This window comes from Pan troglodytes, chromosome 6, assembly GCF_028858775.2.
Source record: "Pan troglodytes isolate AG18354 chromosome 6, NHGRI_mPanTro3-v2.0_pri, whole genome shotgun sequence".
Taxonomy (NCBI): Eukaryota; Metazoa; Chordata; class Mammalia; order Primates; family Hominidae; genus Pan; species Pan troglodytes.
Genome location: NC_072404.2, coordinates 166,123,044 through 166,144,653, shown reverse-complemented (window position 1 = coordinate 166,144,653; position 21,610 = coordinate 166,123,044). Strand labels below are relative to the sequence as shown.

The 21,610-nt window shown below is 60.4% G+C and overlaps 1 protein-coding gene across 12 annotated transcripts in view; it reads right to left on the bottom strand.

The window, feature by feature from the left end:
• Positions 1-21,610, bottom strand: part of AGAP3 (ArfGAP with GTPase domain, ankyrin repeat and PH domain 3) — a 58,819-nt gene that overhangs the window by 16,785 nt on the left and 20,424 nt on the right. For 6 of the 12 annotated variants that reach the window (XM_054655340.2, XM_063815843.1, XM_063815844.1 and 3 more), the window contains 8 exons: positions 10,808-10,866; positions 10,477-10,564; positions 10,203-10,288; positions 9,882-10,023; positions 9,315-9,449; positions 9,027-9,154; positions 7,514-7,672; positions 3,727-3,819 (listed from right to left, as the gene is read on the bottom strand). In XM_054655340.2, the coding sequence (XP_054511315.1) occupies positions 3,727-3,819; positions 7,514-7,672; positions 9,027-9,154; positions 9,315-9,449; positions 9,882-9,903 (537 nt within the window). In that variant the 5' untranslated portion in view covers positions 9,904-10,023; positions 10,203-10,288; positions 10,477-10,564; positions 10,808-10,866. Of the gene's footprint in view, positions 1-3,726; positions 3,820-3,974; positions 4,889-6,912; positions 7,110-7,513; positions 7,673-9,026; positions 9,155-9,314; positions 9,450-9,881; positions 10,024-10,202; positions 10,289-10,476; positions 10,565-10,807; positions 10,867-12,017; positions 20,589-21,610 lie in introns of those variants that run through there. The other 6 variants (XM_054655341.2, XM_024358097.3, XM_009454584.5 and 3 more) reach the window with 5 other exon arrangements.

Below are 21,610 nucleotides of genomic sequence, written 5' to 3'. Positions count from 1 at the left end.
CATTCAGGACCAGGGAGCGCCACGATGGAGACCAGGGGCAGATCCAGGACCAGCATCACCATCCATGGCCCCCCATCCTCCAAAATCCCCAACTCAAGAGGGCTGAGAAGAGGCAGTGCTCCCTGGAGACTTCAAGGCAAAAATCGCATAGGGGGAAGAGGGGCACAGGTAGATCCACAAACTGGGGGCTGAGTGTGGGGCTCACCCTCAGCTGGGAGAGCGGAAGGGGCAGCACCCCCAGCAGGGACACTTGAAAAAGCGGACTTTGCCCATACTTAGAGGAGGGGGCGCCCAGAGAGGGAAGAGGCCCCGCGATGGCATCTCCTTTAGGAATGGAGGGCCCCGCCAGAAGACAGCCAACAACACAGGGACTAAGAGATGCAGGCACAAGGAAACGGCAGTCCCTAGTCTGCAGCTCGTGGTCCTGATGCCCAAGGGTGGGGGGTAAATACTGGATTCAACTGCACCTTCCTCCTCTAAGTTCTTCCTAATAGAAGGCTAACTCCTAGATGGATGCCATTAGGATAAGAGATTCCCATTTCCTGGACCTCTCCCTCCCCAACAGGAGGTGAGGGGGAGGCCAGAAAGGGCACCCACTTCCAGCGGCCCCAGCAGCTGTGACATCAATTGCTGACTTTCCAGCACGTTTCACATTCTTGCTGCTCCTCCTCCGGCCACACCAGGGCCAAATGCCATTGCTGGAGGTGCGAGCATGCGGGCTGGGAGTTGAAGTACATGGCCATGTGCAGACACATCCTGCTACCTGGCCCCCTTGGCCTGGGAGACCCTATCCTCAAAAGGGGTTTCTGAAAACTAGCGGCACTAAGGGGACCTTCCACAAGGCAAGCGGGCCCTGCCTCGTGGTCTGCGAAGGAGTCTTCCAGGTAGGCTGGGCCTTGGTGACCTGCCTCTGGGTGTGGTATTCCTGTCACTGGCCAGGGGCCAGGTGCACTGAGAGCTCAGAAGCAGTCAGCTGTTCCCCCTCCCGCTGCGACCAGCCATGGCACTAGCGTGCTCGAAGGCTCTAAGTCCCTCAGCTCTGGAGATGCCTTGGAGTCATCCCCAATACCCCCCGCCCCGCCCCCAGCACACAAACCAAAGAAATAACCAAGTGTGAGGGATGGACCCGGCTCCCCGCCCCCGTCCCGACTCCCCTCACCCCACTAGGCGTGCTTCCCTCTCCCAGCCTCTCCCAGCCTTTCCCAGCCTTCAGCAGGAGACTCCACGGCCGGCCCCGCCCCGCCCCGCCCCGCCCCGCTCCGCTCTGCTCCCATCTCCAGCGGCCTGGAAGGTGGAGCCCCTCAAGGCCTGCACTGCGCGCGGTTTCTCCGACAGGGCGGGAAGGGGTCTCTGCACCTCCTTTCCGACACAGACACGTGTGGCTCCTCCCTCCTCGCAGAGAATGTGATCGGGGAGGGGGTCCCTCCTCCACCCTGAACGCCCCCGTCCTCGGCAACGCCCTCCCCAGTCGGAGGCGAGGGAGCCGCTGTAATGACGCTCGTTAGCCGGGGGCGCGGGCGGAACGACCCGGCCGCTCAGCCCCGCCCCACCCACCCGCCCGCTCCCGGGAAGCGGACAGGAGGAAACCCGCCTAGCCCGTGCCTCTTCCCACTCCCTCTCCAAAGAAGCTACAGGGGTTCCTGCTCCCTCCCCGGCCGGCCGGCTGCGCACGGCGGAGCAGGAAGCAATCTGGGGCGGAATGGGAACGGCGCAGAGGCGCGGAGGCGACAGCCCCCAGAGGACCCGTTCCCGCCGCCGCCTCCCTCCCAGCTCCGCCAGCCGACTTAATTGCGGAGTCCGGATTGATTGGGAATGCAAATGGCAACTGAAATGCAATCTCCACTCCCAGCAGGAGCTGGGGGGGAGGGGAAGGAATAGAACCGGGAGAACGGGACAGGAGGGCGGAGCAAGGAGGGGCTGCAGATCTGGCGGGGCTGGACCGGCGGCAGCGGGGAAGCGCCAGGAATGGCCACCAGGCTGGAAGAAGAGAACGGACGCGCCCCGCCCCTAGCGAGCGATCGTTACAGAACGGGAAGGAGCGGGCACCCCCTAAAGGGTGTCACTGCATCAGGCACAGGCCTCTGACACCTGCCCCCAGCTGGCGGCACCACTCTGGGCTGTGCAGCTAGAGGGCCTTCCTACTGATCGTCCCTGAGATTTAGGGGTGAAAACACCCAAGTGACCTACTAACTCTAAGACTGGACCAGAACCCCAGGTTCAAGTTCACAGGGCTTCCTCCCCAACCCAACATCTCTCCTTCCTTCCCATGTGAGGGATTCAGGGAACAAATAAGTCAGCCCCTGATGACCAGTGAGGAAAGGGAGCACGTAGGACCCCAAGGAAAGTGGTCCCATTTTCGTAGTGAATTCGGTGAAGTGTGTCTACACACCCACTCACCGCCCACGCCCTCCCTTGCACTCCCCATCTCCAAGCAGGGAGCTGAGGAGCCTACGCCCAAAGCAGAGGGCGTCACCTAGCAGGGTCCCCCACAAAGGAGGTGCCCGGAGAGAGGGGATCAAAGGAGCAACAGGTTTGTGCAGGGTCTGTCCTGCACAAAGACACACATACACACGCACTCCGCGAACGAACAGGGAAGCCTCTGGCTGCTGTCACTGTGCTCTTGGCTTTCCAGGGGGCCCCCCAGTAGTCTGGCCCAACTGGGGTGGTCACTGCCAGACATAAATGCAATGAACATTTCAAGAGAGGGGTGAGTGGAAACAATACGGATCACCGCATGGGACCCTGTGGGACCCTGCCCTCTGGGACACTACTCTGCTTGGAACTCTTCATTCTAAATGGACTTTCGCTGGGGGTCAGAAACCCCTAGCCTTAACGAATGAATCCTGGTCACACCGACTGGCCCCTCCCCACAAGCAGTCACACTGCCCATGAGTCCCAGCCCAGGAGAGCCACACCTGACGGCAGGCCTTGCCACGCCGGGCTCAGGGGCTCTGGCCACATGAGCCTCCTCTGTGGTCAAAACTTGGCAGTACGGCTGCCTATGTACATGGCCTCTCCAACCACCAGATCCCAAGAAATTCTGTGCCAAGTGCCCCCGTTCTTATGGGCACCCCAGCTCCTCAGGCTCTTGCCCACACACCAAAGACATGCCTCCCCATCCACCCCAGCTGCTCTGGCTCAACACATCAAAGAGACGCCCTCCGTGGGGCAATGCCGTGTCCACTGCAGGAATCCAAGACCGGAGGTGTGGAAGAAGGCAGGCCCAGGGCCCCCAGGACTGACTAGAAAGGAGGTGGGAGAGGTGAGGAAGTGGTCTCTCTACTTTTTTCTTTAAAGACGAACAGAGGCCCTTATTAACAAAACCATGCCAACAGACCTAGCGCTGGACTAGCCCTCAGTATCCCCTTCCACGCAGGCTTCTCGGGTTGCTCATTTTCCTTAGAGAGCCACTCAACCCTCTCCAGACCCAACTCCAGAACCAGCGGGACAGGCGGAGCGCCTGGCTGAACACGGCAGGTAGCTCTCTGCTGCCCTCCGGTGGTGATCAGAAGGTACAGGCAGAGCTCGTGGCCTGAAGGTGGCGGCGCAGAGAAGGTGGCTTCTCACTGGAGAGCCAGTCCCTTGTTAAGGACTCCGCCTAGGAGGGTGGTGCTGGCCTCTGATGCCATCTCCCCCATCACAGAGGCCTGAGAAGAGGCCCTGGGAAGCGCCACATTCCTGGGCCTCATTCTGAGCCCTGGAGCACACGGGAAGGGAGGCGCTGACCTGCTTGATGGGGATGGCGCGGCCGCTCCCGATGCTGTCCACCTTGCACTCGGCAGCCTTCTTCTCCCGGTCCAGGTCAGCACCCTTCCGAGACTGGAAGAGAAAACAAGAGGCGTGTTAAAGAGGCCCAGGGTCTGCCGAGAGCTGCCCACCTGGACTTCCCGGCCTCCCTCCTGCCTCCCTCCTCCTGGGCAGCCCTAGCAGTGGGTCGGGCCGGGGCGGCGGGACGGGAAGGAACTGAGACCACGAGTATTCCAACGGGTTTATTCTTACACACGGCACCATACAGAGCAGCACAGGTCACTGAGCCGGGCCCGCCCCTTACAAAAGAGCAAGGACAGAGAGGCCGAGGGCGCGAGGAGCACGCCCGGGGCGGGGGCGTAAGAGAAGCGGGGGCGAGGAGGTGGACGGTGGGGCTGCTGGTCGGGAGCACAGGGCGCGACAACCGGGAGCGCAAAGTCCACAAGTGAGCGGGCAGATGGCCCGTCTGCGGCACAGACACCACACGGCACGTGGCACCGAGCGCGTCGGCGTGGCCCAAGGGGCACAGTGGATGGACAGAGAGAGGAGAGAGGCCAGAAGAGGCCCTGCACCCTGTCAAGCTCCTGGGGCAGAGTCCACCCGAATGCGGATCCTAGGAAATAGGGGGAGGCCAAAAAGAGGGGGCAAGGCAAGCGCGGCGGCGGCGGCGGCTTCCGGAGCAGGAGCAGGAACGGCAGAGGTCCATGCAGGAAGGAGCAGAGGAGGGGAGGGGCAGGAAAGCGCCCCCCAGGAGCAGCCGGGCCGGGCGGGCTTGGACTCCCCCGCCCCTCTGGGCCTCGTCGCGCTGGCCAGCGCCGGGCGTGGGGCCGAGCTGCCTTCTTCTCCATGCAGCGAGCCTGCAGCGTCCGGCCGGGCCTGGTCCCCGGCAGCCCCCAGCGCGGGCTCCGGCGCTCCTAGCCTTCCCTGGGGGTGGGGTTAGTTACAAAGGTTCCCGTGGGTCTCTGGAGTGGGGAGCTCGGCGGCCGCTTCTCATCTGAGAGCAGTCCCAGGGCCCGGCCCGCCTCCGGCCCCGCACAGGGGGCATGTCCAGAGGTGCTGTGTGTCACCAACTGGTCTTCTAATTTGGAAGGAGTTGGAAAGGCCTTTTTGTTGATGAAAAGTTGGAAACAGTGGCACATATCTGCAAATATCGAAAGAATAAAGATTTTGGCAAGTTATACTCAAGCCCCGCACAAGTCGGTCAGCACCGGTGAGGGCAGAGACCCAGGCGCCTGGGGAGCGGCGGCAGCGGGATGAAGAGGAAGAGGAGGAGGAGGAGAAGGACGAGGAAGAGGAGAAGGACAAGGAGGAGGAGGAGGAGGAGAAGGACAAGGAGGAGGAGGAGGAGGAGGAGGAGGAGGAGGAGGAGGAGGAGAAGGACAAGGAGGAGGAGGAGGAGGAGGAGGCGGCGGCGGGCGGCAGCGGCACCTGCTGGGCAGACACAGGCCAAGCGTCCACCTCAGCACGGAATGGTATGTTCGCCACTCGGCAGCCCAGGCCCCATCCCTCCCGTTCTCCCAGGCTGCCAGGAGCCAAGGGCAGAGCGAGGGGACACAGGGCCACAACTGCAGCGTGGGAGAAAGCAAGGCCAGAGGGAACAAGGAGAACCGGGCAAAAGAGCCGCCGGAGAGCAAAGTGCCACCCAGCAGCTCCACAGGCGGCACCGCCCCATCCCCTCCTGGGCTCCACGGCCCAGACCGCCACAGCCCTCTGCCCCTTTGGCCCAGGGAGGAGGAAGGTGGATGGGACTGCTGCCACCGGGTCCCCAGACAGAAGAGCCGGTTTGGGGGGAGTGGGGTGCAGCCCACCCCAGCCAGATTGTGAGCCAAGAGGCCCCAACCACCAGAGGACCCCTGGGAGCCCAGAGGGGCACCTCCCCATGCGGACAGGAACTGGGGCAAGAGCAGCAACGAAATGAGCACATGAAGTCACAGGAGAGACTGGGGACAGCACAACCATGTCCAGTAGGGGGTCACTAGCCACAGAGCAGGCAGGACATAGGGGCTCGCCCTCGAGCAAGCATGTCGCTGCTGGGGAGGACGATGAGGGAGAAGAGGGGAGGCCCCAACAGCAATGATGAGAGGGGAGGTCCCAAGATACACCCCAGAGACGGACGCGTCTTGAGGCCGTCTCAGGGACAATGGTGCAAGTGAGGTCACCACGGAAACAATGGAAAGAAAATATAAGGTCGCCGCTGTGAGGATGGAGAGAATGGAAGCGCCAGAGGGAAGGCCGTGCCGTGAGCAGCCAGGATGGAGGGCAGCAGAGTCGAGGCAGGCAGCAGAGAGCACAGGATGGCAGGAAGCACGGGGCGCAAGGGAGGAGGCCGGGGACTGGGCATGGGCGGAGGAGAGGGTAGCAGGGCAGGGAAAGGCAGGGGGTGCCCTGGGGTTGCTACAGAGCTTGCCAACAAGGGGAAGGGGAGATTAAGAATGGAACTGAGGCAGCGGATGACTGAGGCACGATGCCAGGGAGCAGGGTGCCCAGGCCCTGGCAGTAGGCACCTAAGGGTCCCGCAGCAGCAGCAGCAGCAGCAGCAGGTGTGGGCTCGAGCAGGCGGCCCCCCCCCACGCTCTAATGTCTCAATGGCCATGGATAGAAAGGAGAAGCTGCACATTTAGGCAGGGTCAGGGCCGGGCAGCTGCAATGTGTGGCGGACCGTCAGCACAGAGTCTCTGTTAGCATGGATGGCCGCGAGGGCAGGTGGCGGGCTTGGGACAGAGGCAGGCAGCCGGGAGGGAGAAGTGAGCTGGGCAGGCAGAGGCGAGGATGAGTGAGCAGGGCTTGGAAGCGCCAGCTCTGTCCGGGCAGGGTCCGGAGATCTGGCCTGGCCGGCCGCACTCGGGCCCAGGCTGAGAGCCAAGCCCTGCTCTCGGAAAGAGGCGCATGGAGTGACGCGGAGGGGCGGGCGCTCTCGTGACAACCCACACGGGGGTTCACCCACCTTTGTCTGGCCCAAGACTCCTGGAACATCCAGCCAAGCCCGGCTGGAGGATTAGGGTTTGGATGGGCACTGTGTGTCGCACATTGGGAGTGGAGAGACAGCAGGCCCTGGGGCCTGAGAGCCAGAGGCCACCCTCAGCCGGGCCAGCACAACAGCCCCCAGGTGTGGGGTATGAGGTTTGTGAGGGGTGAGTGAGGAGCTCACAAGGAGACAGGACAAACCTGAGAGGGAGGAACGAGGCAGCGTGGTGAAGCCCAGGAAAAGATGGCTAAGCCTTTGTTAAACCAATCACAGCGGTGGGTGGAAAGCATGAATTTTCCCCTCGGCAGTGGGGTAACGGAAAAAGAGCCGGAAGGCGGACGGGGAGGCCTGGGCTCTGACTCTAGCTGGGCCAGCTAACCCTCTGTGTCGCCTTGGGCAAACAGCCTTCCGGCCGCCGGTTCATTAGCTGTTGAATCAAAGGGGGTCAGGGGAGTTAGGCCAAGTGAGTCCAGGGATACTTTCAAGCTCACAGACACCCTAAAGGGGCCTAGGAGAGAGGAAGGCGGCGGGGAGGGTGAGTGTGTGCGGCAGAGGGCAGGGAGGACTGTGGGGACAGGGTAAGGGCCGCTACTGGAAACCCCTTGTGGGTGCAGAGAACAGTCTGGAAGACTCTGAGGGCACCGGCAAGGACCCTCGGGAGCCGTGTGTATCTGAGGGAGAGACTGCAGGTGCCGTCTTCCTGACTTGGGGCTGCCCACGCCCCTCCTGGCTGGGAGCTCGGCGCTCAGCCCTGCCTGTGCAGCAAAGGCGGCTGGGCGGGGGAGGAGGGCGGTCACGTACCGTGAAGATGTTGGAGCGCCGCTTGGACTGCTTTCGGATGGGTGTGGGGGTGGAGGAGGCAGCGATGGTCTCGATGCGCAGCTCCCGCTGGCTGATGCTGGGGGTGGAGGGGACTGAGGACGAGTAGTCGCTGAAGGCGCTGCCGCCGCCATTCGTGGCCTAAGGACAAAGAGGGCTGCTGAGGGCAGCTCCGGGTCAGGGGCGGGACGGGCACCAGGCGGGTGCCGGGAATCCCTGTGCTAATGGGGGCCTGGCCGGGGCTCATGGGCAGCAGAGGGGCCACTAGCCCCTACAGATGATATGGGGGGAACATTCACCTGGCCTGGAGGCCAGCAGGATCTACTGTCACCTTGCCAGGGCTGCCCCACTAGGGCAGCAAACCCTCGTCCTGGGGCCCCGGCAGGAGTGCTTCTGGCCAACCAGGGAGCTAAGTCAGAGGCACAGGCTGGTAGGTGGGAATCAGCTGCAGGGCCTGGCAGTGAACAGACTGGAGTCCTGACCTGCAGGTGGTCTGGAAGGAGGTAGAGGGTCACCCCGGACAAACTCTCACATTCAGGTATGTATGTTTAGAGTGCAGGAGGCCAGGAGGCGGGAGCCGGAGGTGGCCCAGGGCACTGCAGCATGTTTCTACCATGCCCATGGCAGGGAAAGGGATTCCGGGACAGCTGGGGCAGAGAGAACAGAGCTATGACTCCCAATCAGAGTAAGGTGTGGATGTGGAACAGAGAAGGGAAAGAAAGAGAAAAAGACAGAGATCACAGAATGGAGAAGAAACAGTATAGCAGCTCCTCCAGGACTCAGGAAACATGCACGGCACAACCAGGTGGTCTGCACCGCAACTGCCCTCACTAGAGCGTGTGGCCTACCCGGCTGCCTCCCTTGAACCCTAACCTGTACAAGAGGTGCTTGGACCACTGCCCCTCCACAACCTGCCCCTCGGGACAGGGACCACTGCAGAAGTGAGCTGCGCAAGCCCCACTCCGTCGGTGTCGGGCGGGGCTGCTCAGAGGCAGTAAGAAGGACACAGCCCTCCTCCTCCTTTTTCCCACATGGGAACGCTGCCGCCTTCTCACAGCCCTGAAGGGAAGGGTCTCTGAAATGCAACCAGGCTGTCACTGGAATGCCAGCTGCAGCCAGGGCAGGCCTTGGAGAGATGACGGCCATTGGCAGAGGTAAAGTGCAGTGGCTGCTGCCTTGACCATGCCACCTGTGGATGGCCCAGGACTTTCAGCAGAGGGCATCGGGGTAGGGAATGCAGGCTGTGGAATGGTGGAGAGCAGAGAGAAGTGGGGATGGCAGCGGGAAGGGGCAGGCACCGTGGGGCAGGGATGAGGCCAAGGCTACGGTGCCAGCTAAATGGAATTCCAACCAATGTTTCCAAGCAACATGCAAGGCTGGGAGGCCAGAGGAAGGTAGACAGGTGTGAGCAGGAGGCCAGCAGAAGTGGCAGGACGCACAGAGGCAAGACAGACATGGTGGGGACAGGAAGGGCAGGGCGGGGCACAGGCCGAACCTGGTTGATGTGCACGGCCGGGATGGAGGCGGCGGACACGGCCGAGTGGCTGGGCGAGTTGGGCAGTGACTTGCAGGGCCCGATGGCCAGTTGCTGCTTCTTTCGCAAGGCCACTACCTTCTGGGCCACTGCAGGGGACAGCAGAGTCAATTATACCCACTGGAGAGAAGGGAAAAGCCTGGCTTAGCACCTCCCCCCAGACACACAGCCTTGCTCTCACTGGGAGCCTTCCTATCGCCAGCACTGGGGCCGCGGCTGCCAGTGACTCCCACCCGGCACCCGAGTTACCGTCCTGGAAGACACGCTCCACATTGAGCCCGTAGGTCGCGCACGTCTCATAGTAGGTGCACCGCTTCAGATCTGTGGAGAGCTTGCGGGCTCTGCTGTCGTCGATAACCCGGGGATTCGCAGCGCTGATGGCATCTGTTGGAGGTGGGAGGGCGGGAGTCATTCAGCTTTCGGAGAAGCTGGGGTAGTGTGGTGGGGGGCATTTGGCCCAAGGGCAGGTGTGCAAAGGGCCTGGTGAGTGGAACACACAGAGCACCAAGAATGCGGGTGCCTGGGTCTCATTTCAACCCTGCCATGGCCTCACTGAGTGCAAACCGGCAAGCACTTAAGCTCTGAGCACGTTTATTCATCTAAAAAAACACAGACCTGCTAGTCACAGGGACAGCAGGTTTCAGTGGGGGCAAAAGCCCTCAGACACGAGCAGCACGGAGAGTGCTGAGGGTCCCAGTCAGCACTGGGAAAAGAGTAGGGGCTTGGGGGCTTTCTCACACCTGCCCACCCCTGCCCCCATGCATCGTTGCCCAGGACTTCCTGCTCTCTGCCAGCTCCTGCAGGGCCCCGCCTCACCCTGCGTGCCCACAAGCACCATGGGCACCTCGCTGGCGTTGCGGAAGCTGCAGAGACGCAGGAAGTAGTTGTACACCGTCTGGAAACTGATTTCATCCTCCAGGCTGAACACAAACACCACTGCATCCACCCAGGCAGCAAACTAGGGTAGAGCAAGTAAAATTAGCACCCGCAACTGGACCTGGCAAACTCCCATGCAGGGCAGGTGAACTCAAGTGGACCCTTCTCCCTGGACATACCACCTCTCCCAGTCCCAACCAGCAAGCTCGAGAAAGGGCTCCAGGCACAGCGGTGGGCCCTAACCCTGGGCAGGAGCATCACCTGGAGCTCAGGGGGGCCTCCTTCATCTCGGATCAGCAGCAGGTAACTCTGGCCATCCACCACAATCTCCTTCTTAAACCGCCCCCCTAGGACAGAGCGCGCAGTCAGGTCCAAAGTGTGGAGAAAGAGTCCAGGGGCCAAGAAGAAATCTACAGCTTCCCATGCAGGAAGTAAGAGGACTGGAAGGGGGCTGGAGACCCCCCACCCAGACCCTGTGGGCAGGAGCTGGAGGAGTGGCCGGCCTCAGGGCCCAGGCTGGGCCTGTGACGCTCACCTTCAGGGGACTCCTCCTGGACATAGGTCCCCGTCAGATAGCGGTGCACCAGGGCTGACTTCCCGCTAGACAGGTTCCCCACTATGCCCTGCGGGAGAGGAAGGGGTGAGTGGGTCAGAGGGCAGAGGGCACGAGGGAGAAGACCCAGCAGGAAAAGCAAAGCAGCAGCAGGAGGGAGAAAGGCCAGGGCTGAAGGGGAGGAGAGAGGGCAGAGAGGGCCAAGCTGAGCAGAGAAGGGGACAGAAGCCGGAGAAGCAAGGCCCAGGCCCGCGGCACCCAGCCTCGCCCCCCCGGCTCCAGGCCGCCGGTGCTGCCCATGGGCCACACTCACCACTTTAAGCTCCGGTACGGAGCGGCTCAGCGTCCACTCCTGGCTGTTCACAAACGAGTCTGCGGAAGACAGAGCCGCCCCGTCAGGGCCAGGGTGGCACACACACCTGTCCCAACCACTGCTGCCTGTGTCACCTATGATGCCCTCCCCAAGCCCAGGCCAGAGGACAGCAGCTTCCTCCACGGGACCCCCAACCCTCACCCCTAGTTCCCCAGGAGGCAGTGGGAAGGTTCTTCTTGAGTGAAGCAGAGTAAGGATGGTCTTCAGAACAGGACTCTGAGGGCTGTGGGCTCAGTCCCCCTGGTTTTGGCCCTGTGTCCTTCCTCCTCTTCCTGCTCCAGCAGGTTTATTGTCCCCCCACCAAGCCACACCTGGCCTAGTGCCCCTGTGGCCCAAATACCAGGCCCAGGTTAGAGGCCACTCCAGCAGGTCTCAGAACAGACCCAAGGGCTGGGCACCTGGTTGGGGGGCAGACTCCTGCAAGTAAGAACAGCGCACCCTGGCAGGGTGGGGCCACCCACCACATTCCTGAGCCGGGTGAAGAGGGAGGAGCCTGGCCTGGCCTGGCCCTGTTCTGCCAGGGGCAGGTGGATAGGGAGCCATCTACCCCACCCGCCTCCTCTCTAAGCTCCTCCTTAGCAGGGAGGCCGCCTCCTGGGCTCCCTTCCCTTCAGTCTGTCCACAGAACCTGACTGGCAAGTCCCTTTACCCAGAGCCCTCCGACAGCCAGGCCCCCATCTCCGTCACCTCCAGGTTCCACATGCGTGCTCGGGCTAGCTCTGGGAACCCCTCTCTGGCTGGGCAGCACTGCTTCCCTCCCTGGCTCCCAGAGGCACTGTCCCAAGTTTGTGTCAAAGAGCAGTTATGACGACCAGGTCCACAGCAGTCCCTAACCTCATGCATAGGGGCAACCGGAGGCGAGCGCGCTGCCCCGACAGGGAACTAGGAAAGGTGTCTGGCCTAGCCCAGAGCCCTCTGACTCTGGTGAGTCTCCTCTTCCTTTCCTGGACCGCACCCGAGAGCGCCCCCTCCGGCCTGTCCTCCTCGGCCACTGCCGAAGACCCCAGACGCCAGGCGCGGACGGCACTCGGTCCAGATCCCAGACCCCGCCAGCCCCGGACGCGCGCGGCAGCCCGCCTGCCCTGGGCGCGCCCGGCTTTTCTCCCGCGAGCTGTTTTCTGCCAGACGCCCCCCAGGCCGGCCCCCTTACCGCTGGGCGCGCGCAGGAGCTCCGGGGCCGCAGCCGCCCGACGGCTCCACAGCGGCGCGGCGGGCGCGGGCTCCCTCCGGCGGAAGCGGCTGGTGAGCAGCCTCCAGAGGCCGGCGGCGGTGCGGGGGCGGCCGGGCTCCGGCGCTGCGCGCGGGGCGTCGGCGCCCAGCAGGTCGCGGCGGCTGGGGAAGGCGCCTAGGGAGCCGGCGTCGCCGTCGCTACGGGTGCGCGCGCGGGGCGGCCGGGCCAGCAGCCCCGACTCGGAGCGCCGCACCTCCTGGCCGCGGCGCAGGCGGAAGCTGAAGCTCTTCCTCAGCGCCGCCAGGCCGCGCCGGGGCCCCTCCGGCCAGCGCTGGCTGCTCCACAACGCCGCGCCGCGCAGGAAGCCCGCGCTGCCCGCGCGCCCCAGACCCGCGCCCGGCGCCTCGGCGGCCGCCAGCTCCAGACGGTTCACCTCCAGGAAAGTCATGCTGGCCGGCCGGGGCCGCGGAGTCGGCTCCCCGCGGGTGCGGCTGCGCCGGGTCGGCGCGGGGCTGGACGCGGGGCTGGGCGCAGGCGAGACGGGCGGTCCCGAGGGCGCCAGGCCCCGGCGGCCGAGGCGCGGGCGCAGGAGGCCGAGCAAAAGGCCGCGGGCGCCGGTGGGCGGCGGCTCCGGGCCGCCCGAGCACACGCTCCGCGGCCGCGCCGGCTGCTCACTGGCGGCGCAGAGGGCGGCCTGCAGGGCGGCGGCAGCGCGGCCGGCCGAGGCGCCGTGCAGGTCCAGCGAGTCGCAGACGCTGTGGGCGCGGCGGCAAGCGGCGGGCCGCTCCCCGGGACAGCTGTCCCCCTGCGGCCAGCCCCGCTCCATGCTCAGGGCCGGCGGGCGCGGGCCAGGCCCATGGCGAGGGGCACGGGGCTGGGCCCGGGCCGGGGCCGCGGCCGGGGCGCACGGACCTCCGGCCTCTGGGCACCTGGTGTGGGCCGACCGAGTCCCTCAACTCCTCCACCTCGCGGCCGGCAAGCCCAGACCTGGAGAGGCCGGGAGTCAGCCCAGCCCGGAGAGAGAGGCGGCAAGTCTGGCCTGGAACGGCCGGGAACGGCGGCGCGGCGCGGGGGAGCCGGCCTGCTGGGGCAGCCCCCGGGAGCCCTCGAAAACAGGAAATTCCAGCCCAGGGCGCCTCCTAGGATCCGGCAGGTAGGTGAGGAGCTGTCATTACGAGCAGGCCAACTAAATAACAGTCCTCAGTCCACCACACACTGGGCCCCATTTTGGAGAAAAGTGGGCCATTTCTCATTCTTCAAAGGAAGAGCCAGAAGAGCCAAGAACATGAGGCTCAGAAGTATGACAAGCCTGAGTGAGACGTCAGAGGCAGCCATGCCGGGTCTGCGCGCGTGTCCTCGTCTGCAGCACGCGAGCTTCAACGAGGTGGTCCTGTCTTAGTTTCGGCTCTGACATTCTGAGGTCGAGAGTTGCTGGCTGCTACAGTCGGTTTCTGTTGATGACTGAGGCTGTCTTCTTTGGAGATTATACAATCCAGAAGATACTCATCTGTCTGGACTGAGTTAAGCGTCCTGCCTAAGGGCAGCAGAGAAGTCAAAGATAACCTCCGCTGCAGTTCTGGGTGAGTGACTCACTTCTGAGGCCCGGACCTCTCCAGGCCCCTGCTGCTCACTGGGTCTCACCTCCTGTCGGGATGATGGGCTGAGATCAAGTGGTAGCCTGCGGTACTGGCTCCAGCCTGACGTTCTGTAAATGAAAACACTCCTCCAGGCTCCGAGGCCCTTCCAATTCATGACTGTGGGCTGCCTGGACACCCAGTAAACCCAGGACTCACCCAGAATTGGAGGCAAGAGCTCCCCGGCTGTGATTGACACTGCATTGTAAACATCAGTCCTCTCCCAGACTCTGAAGCCCAGCCAGTTTCCGGTCATCCATAAAGTCAGAAACCACTGGCTGCCTCAATACCAGCCACGGATCAGGAGAAACCAGTTTAAGTAGTGGCAAGGGACGAGGGGCTTGCATTTCCTTTAAAAAGACAATACTGCCCACTTTCCTCCACCCCTAGTCCAGCCCAACTCCCAGCGTCCCTTTCAGCTTTAGAATTCCATGGACCTGGTCAGAGCCAAGTGGGAGATACAAGTGGCACATTCCTGAGGGGCTGAGTGGGAATGCCTAAGGAAGGCAGGGCCTCTCCATCCTAGGTGCTCCCTGCAGAAAAGAGCGCTGGAAATTCCCAAGTCCTGGGCTGGATCTCCCAGGCCTGGAGAGGCCCTGGTGGTGAGTTTGTATTTCCGTGGGACTAGTTATTAGCGCTGGTGAAGACGGCTTCTTCCTGTATGGGATGCATGTTCCCCCCACAATGGAAGTACCAGCAGAGGGGCCCTTCCCAGGTCCCCAGGCAGGTACAGAGACAAGAACACAACTCAGTGAAGCCGGCCAACGTCACTGAGCTGCAGATCAAAAGGAAACACATTCTGCCTTGACTTCCCTATCTGCGTGTATCTGCCCTCTCTCTCACGCACAACAGGGAATGGCTGTTCTGCCAAAGAATAAGGCTGCCCACTCACAAGCTCATCCTGCAAGCCAGTGAAAATGCAAGCAAAGGGTCGGGCGCGGTGGCTCACACCTGTAATCCCAACACTTTGGGAGGCCGAGGCAGGCGGATCACATGAGGTCAGGAGTCCGAGACCAGCCTGGCCAACATAGTGAAACCCCATCTCTACTAAAAATACAAAAAATTAGGCACCGTGTCTCGCGCCTGTAATCCCAGCGCTTTGGGAGGCTGAGGCAGGCAGATCACTTGAGTCCAGGAGTTGGAGACCAGCCTGGGCAACATGGTGAAACCCCGTCTCTACAAAAAAAATATGAAAAATTAGCCAGGCATGGTGGCACGAGCCTGTGGTCCCAGCTACTTGAGAGGCTGAGGTGGGAGGATCACTTGAGCCCAGAGGGTCCAGGTTGCCGTGAGCCAAGATGGAGCCACTGCATTCCAGCCTGGGCCACAGAGTGAGACCCTGTCTCAATAAATAAGAAGCAAGCACAGGACAGCAGCTATGGGAGCCGACCTCTGGAGACGGAGAGGGGATGGGGACACGGTACCCGACAGGGGATGGATCACTTTAGAACCTAGCTGCCTCTTTCAGTGGGAGAACAGTAGGATGGGAAAGAAGGGGGTTAAGGCCCCAGCTGCACACATGCTGGACACAGACACACACAGACAGACACACACACACACACACACACACACACACACACGTCTCGGGGAAGGCAGGCAGCAATCCCAGTCCCCAAAAGAACATCTTACAGTCTCAGAAGACATGTAGTCCCACTGCACCTGCAGAATCAGTCCAAGGAGAAAGTGCCACCTGGGTCAACTCCCAAACCCAGAACAGCTTCCTCTTCCTCACCTGGCTGCCCCCTCCTTCCCAGTCCTTTTCCCCAGAAACCTTTCCTGACCCGGAGAAACTAGACAGGGAACGGCACCTGCTCCCACATAAATGTCTCAGGACATCAAGCCAGTCAAAGACCCCGAAAAGGAGAACAGCTGCAGGCACACACCTCTTTTCCTCATTGGTTCAGCCCAGGGTCAGAGATAAGGTCTCTGTTGTGCCTGATAAGATTCTGCTCCAAAGACACGCAGCAAACACAGCTGTGCTCGACACAGACAGCCACTACCTACTGGGCCCGAAGGAAATTAGGACAACCCTAAAAAGCTCCAGGCTGGGACTACACGAACAGTACTGAAATCCCACAACACAAGCCCTCACGTCAGTTCTCTGTTTATTAAGGCCACCGGAAACGCTGGACTGAATGTGACTCTCAGGGGCTGAGAGGCTCCATGGCAGTTTCTGGGGGACTAAGAGGAAATCTCTCACAAACGCCCGCAGTGTGCATCCTGGGGCAGGACGAACACAGCCTGAGAGCGCAGAAGCCGGGCTCAAGACCCCCTTCTGTGGACTACCTGGATGTCAGGAGGAAAAGCCGACTCTAGTTATGCCCAGTTTCTGTGCTGGCCTGGGCCTCGGGTGCCCTGCTTGCGTGTGCACAGGGGGGTGAGGGGCCGGGGGGGTCATGACGGGGAGAGAGAACACCCCTGGGCAGGTGTGAGGTGTGAGACCCTGCCAGAAAGAGAAAGCTGGTCCTGAGGATGTGGGAACTGGTCGCCTCCAGGTGTGTGTTGCTTGATCCACTGGTGAGCCCTGGCTGTGCCCGCTGCAGCCCACGTGGCCCACAGGGAGTTGGCAGATTTCTTTCGAGGAGATGAGGGAGGATGGATAAGCCTTCTCCTGAAAGCCGGAGCTTGTGGCCAGCTCCGCAGGGTGTGGAGCAGAACCACCAGCAGCCAGGTGTGGTCCCAGAACCACCGTGGCCCTCCCAAACAGTCAGGCCCTTCTTGCCCACAAGGTGGCAGCAAAACATCTTCCTGCAGCCGGGGCTGAGGCTGTGGCCGGGAAGGCTGGCGGGATGCTAGGGCTGGCCACACACCCGCCACTGAGCCCGGGAGGCAGTGGGGGCCACACCAAGACCCCTTCGCCCCCCAGGACTGGCTGGTGTCCAGCAGGCTCTCCAAGTTGGAGCTTAGGGAATCAGAGGAGAAGACGGGGGGCGGGGGGAGAGCGCTCAGGATGCCTCCCCAGTGGGGCCACAGTCCTCCCTAAGTGTCCCAGCAGCTGTCCCGAGACAACTCGAGTTGCTGCAGCAGCAGCCATGGACCTAAATTCCACCCCTAACAGCTCCATTCCAGCATCCCCCATCTTCAACAGCACCACATGAGCTCTGGAGCCGCACAAGCCAAAAGCCTGCTAGTAACACCCTCCATTCCCTTCCTTACCACTCCCCCAGCCCAATCCGTGTCAGTCCTGGTGGCGCTCCCTCCTAAATGTGGCCCAGATCCATCACCAGCTCCTTTCTTCAACTCAAAGTCAAGCACCATCCTCCCGGGCCTAAGCACCACATCAGCTTCCTAGGGGTCTCCCATCTCCAGCCTCCATCACCACCACTGCCAACTGATTTTTACAGCTGGGGCGGACCTCTTCAGACCAGAACCTGGTCACCTCTCAGCAAAGCCCTGCAATGGCTATCCAGCTGGCGTAGAATGGCACCCAATCCCCTTATTCTGTTCCAGTGCCCCGTGTGCTCCTGACTACCTGCTTGCTCTCACCTGACACCCTCCCCAGGACCCGCCTCCATCCCCATCCAGCCTTGACACCTCCCGGGCCTCTGCCCTGCTTGTCCCTGAGGTCATTTGGACCCTGGCTGAAGCATCCCTTCCTTGGGAGGCTGACCATCTCAGTGACCATGCTAACATCATCTAACACTTGCCACTGTCAGCAAGTGCCCCCACAACAGAACTCTACCAGGCACATGAAGGTGGCCATGATTCCCCGAGTGAATGAGTGGAGGTCTTTGCTGAGCATGCACTGTGCTCCCAGGGCTTTTGGCCTCTGTGGGGAGGAAGGCCTAAGAGAGATGGGCCCTGGCTGGGCCAGTCTTTTGAGAGAAGTCACAGGCACAGGCAAAATAATCTGCACAGGCCCCAGGTTGAAAGGCACGGCGCACCCTGGAGTTGAGAAAGCTGGATTCAAGTTCAGCCTCTGGCACCTATTGGTGGGTGACCAGCCACGGTCTCCTTAACCTCAGGTCTGTCTGTAAATTAGGAATGGCCCAGCTTCCAGCTAAAGGTGCTGTGCAGGCCAGCCCTGTGAGCATGGAGGGCCGCATGGTGCCTGGCGTGCAGCGGGCAAGCAACAGAAGGAGCTGCTCCTATTGCGCAAGGGAGAGCCAGAGTGGACACTGGGATCACGGAAACCAGCCCTCTCCACATCAGAAAGCCAGGCAGATGCAGTCAGCCCATGAAACCTTAGCAGCTCCCCCTCAGCTTGGCTTTGATTCCTGGGCTGGTCCCTCCATCTCCCCTCTAAGAGACCTCAGAGATACGGAGGACCCTGGAGAGCCCTGAGTCCTAACCCCCAGGACCTCAGAATGTGACCTTATTTGGAAATAGGGTTGTTGCAGATGTAATTAAGATGAGGTCATACTTGAGTAGGGTGGGCCCTGAATCCAATCTGACTCGTGTCCTTATAAAAGGGGGGAATTTGGGCATGTCGACAGACACCAAGGGAAGTCAATGTGAAGAGATGCAGGGAGAAGACGGCATTGACAAGCCAGGAAGAGAGGTGTGGGGCGGATCTCTCCCTAGTGCCTTCAGAGGGGGTGTGGCCTTGCCCACACCTTTATCTCAGACATCTGGCCTCCACAACTGTGACACAGTAAACTTTTTGGTTTTTGAGACAGGGTCTCCCTCTGTTAACCAGGCAATCACAGCTCACTGCAGCCTCGACTTCCTAAGCTCAAGCAATCCTCCTGCCTCGGCCTCCCAAGTAGCTGGGACTTCAGGCATGCAACACCATGTCCAGCTATTTTTTCTTTGTTTTCTTTGTTTTTTTTTTTTTTTACAGGTTGGGAGTCTCACTATGCTGCCTATGCTGGTCTAGAACTCCTGGGCTCAAGTGATCAACTGGCCTTGACCTTCCAAAGTGCTGGGATTACAGGCGTGGGCCACCGCAGCCAGCTAGGAACAGACTTAGGTTGTTTCAAACCACCCTGTTTACAATGGTTTATTACCACAGCCCTAGGAAGCTATGAGCTCTCCAGAAAAGCTAGTGCATACTGGGAAGAACACACAGGTGTTTTCTGAGGAGGTCCGAGTCCCCTTAATCCCTGCCATGGGTTCCAGGTTCAGAACTCGTGTTCTGGTTCATCCTCTCCTTTTAGAGATGAGGGCATTGACACCCAGAGAGGGGAAGTCACTTGCCTGCAGTTACACAGCCCAGCAGTGACAGAGCCTGGGCAGGGCCTAGGACTCCAGAATCCCAGGCTGGAGCTTGGGCCTCTAAGTCATCATTTCACATTATTTTTTGAGTGCTTACTAAGTGCATTCAGGGCAAGCAGACTGAAGTCTCTGCCCCACCCTGCCTCAAGGTGACGCGGCTGGCAGTCTGGACTGGCGTAGGACCCAGCCTACATCCTTGGGACCCTCCGAAGGCTGCTCTGGGGCCTGGGGATTCTGCCCCATCTCCAGAGGTCAGGATGTCGGTCTGAGAGCTCCCCAGTGACTTTGGTCCTCTCCTCCCCAGGGAAAAGCTGAGGGAGAGAAGGCGGCAGAGGTGCTGGTGGGGGTGCGGGTGGCAGAGAGAGCCACAGGACCGAGGGCAGTGCAAGGAGCAGGGAAACTGAGATTACCCCAGGGTGGGGGTGGGAGTGGCTGTCATTCCAGCCGAAAATGGCCTTTCGACACCAGGCCGGTGACATGGCGGTATTGTAGTACTATAGATGGTACTTGAGAGCAGTTTGTTTTCCTGTCTATCCATGAGCTCTGTGCTGGGTGCAATGGTGGACAGGACAAAGGCCCTCCCCTCGAAGACTCGGTCCCTCAGCATGTCCCCCATCTGGCCTCCTGGCTTTGTCCCATCTGGCCATGTTCTAAGACCCTGGGAGTGCCCGTCACGCCACTCCAGCTCTGACCAGCAACAGCAACTGTGGGCTTAGCTCTGCTTTCTAGCAGCTCCTCCCTGGAGAGGAACGCGACCAGCATGTGCCGCACCCCCGCGTGGGCCGGTGCCGTGCCAGAGGATCCTACACCTCACAGCATCTCCAGCCCTCCCATGGCCTGAAGGGTGGGGGCAGGAGGTGGGCCACCACCACAGGGTGGGACGGTGGGGGCTCCAGACTCAGAATATGAAGCATCGTACGGCTCTATGCCATGTTGCACCTTTTTCTCATAACTGACCCATCGCCTACACTTTCGACATTTAAAAATGTGGTTCTCTCTGAACAGGCAGGCCAGCTGCAGTCCCATGAGCTAGAGTTCTGCCTCTTCCAACCCAATGAGCCTCTAAAATGCATTCCAAGTATGAGATTCATTCCTTGTCAGCAGCACCATCCCTTCCACTTGCCTTTGTATTTTTTACAAAAGTAAAAAAAAAAATTTTTTTTTTGAGACGGTCTCATTTTGTCACCCAGGCTGGAGTGCAATGGCGCCATCACAGCTCACTGCAGCCTTGACCTCCTGGGCTCAATCGATCCTCCCACCTCAGCCTCCTAAGTAGCTGGGACTACAGGTGTGTCACCTCGCCTGGCTAGGTTTAGTATTTTTTTTGTAGAGACCGCTTTCACCATGTTGCCCAGGCTGGCCTCCCAACTCCTGAGCTCAAGCAATCTGCCTGCCTTGGCCTCCCAAAGTACTGGGATTACAGGCATGAGTCATCGTGCTTGGCCCCAAAAGCAAAAATTTTTTTTTTTTTTTTTTTTTGAGCCGGAGTCTTGCTCTTGTCGCCCAGGCTGGAGTGCAATGGCACGATCTCAGCTCACTACAACCTCCGCCTCCTGGGTTCAAGTGATTCTCCTGCCTCAGCCTCCCGAGTAGCTGGGATTACAGGTGCGTGCCACCACACCCGGCTAAATTTTGTATTTTTAGTAGAGACGGGGTTTCACCATGTTGGCCAGGCTGGTCTCGAGCTCCTGACCTCAGGTGATCTACCTCCCTTGGCCCCCCAAAGTGCTGGGATTACAGGCGTGAGCCACCACGCCCGGCTGCAAAATATTTTTATAAACAGAAGATGCAATAAAGTGTTCAAATCATTGCACTAATTTTGCAGGACTGATGTGGAGGAAGTGTGGAAAACAGCTGCTGAAAGTGCAGGTGCAGACGTGCGAAGGTGCTGCACTGTGAGGGGTGCTCTAGGCCACTGCAGGTAACAGTGCAGCGATTTTTTAAAAGATTCAGACAGGCTGAGAGTCTAGTGGACAGAAGTTTAAAACCACCTGAGAGGCCAGGCGTGGTGGCTCACTCCTATAACCTCAGCACTTTGGGAGGCTTTCAAATCCTGAGCCTGAGGCGGGCGAATCACCTGAGGTCAGGAGTTCGAGATCAGCCTGGCCAACATGGCAAAACTTTGTGCTACCAAGAATACAAAATTTAGCTGGGCGTGGTGGTACGTGCCTGTAATCCCAGATACTCCGGAGGCTGAGGCAGGAGAATTGCTTGAACCCGGGAGGAGAAGGCTGCAGTGGGTCAAGACTGCACCACTGCACTCCAGCCTGGGTGACGGTGAAACTCCATCTTAAAAAAAAAAAAAAGTACCTGAGGCTGGCGTTGCATGCCTGTAGTCCTAAGGTGAGAGGATCGCTTGAACCTGGGAGGCGGAGGTTGCAGTGAGCCGAGGTTGTGCCACTATCCTCCAGCCTAGGCAACAGAGTGAGACCCTGTCTCAAAAAAATAAATAATTTAATTTAATATAAATTTTTGCAAAGACTCTTTTATCAGCCTGAAGAGACAAAAGGAAAGACCTCACACCCAGATCTGCTGTGTTTTGAGGAGTGATTTTCTTTCTTCCCCTTGAAGAGGAAAAAGCTATTTTCACTGGTACATTTAAAGCCCCCAACTATGGGGAGGTACCAATTCTGGACAAGTGCCACTGCAACACAATGCTCAGAGTACCTGAACTTTTCAACTCTGTTGGCGGGGCAGAAATTCACTGCTGGCCACTGACAGGTCTGTTTCATATTTTCAAAGGAATATTGGGTGCTACAAGTAGGAACTGAGAGGTAAACT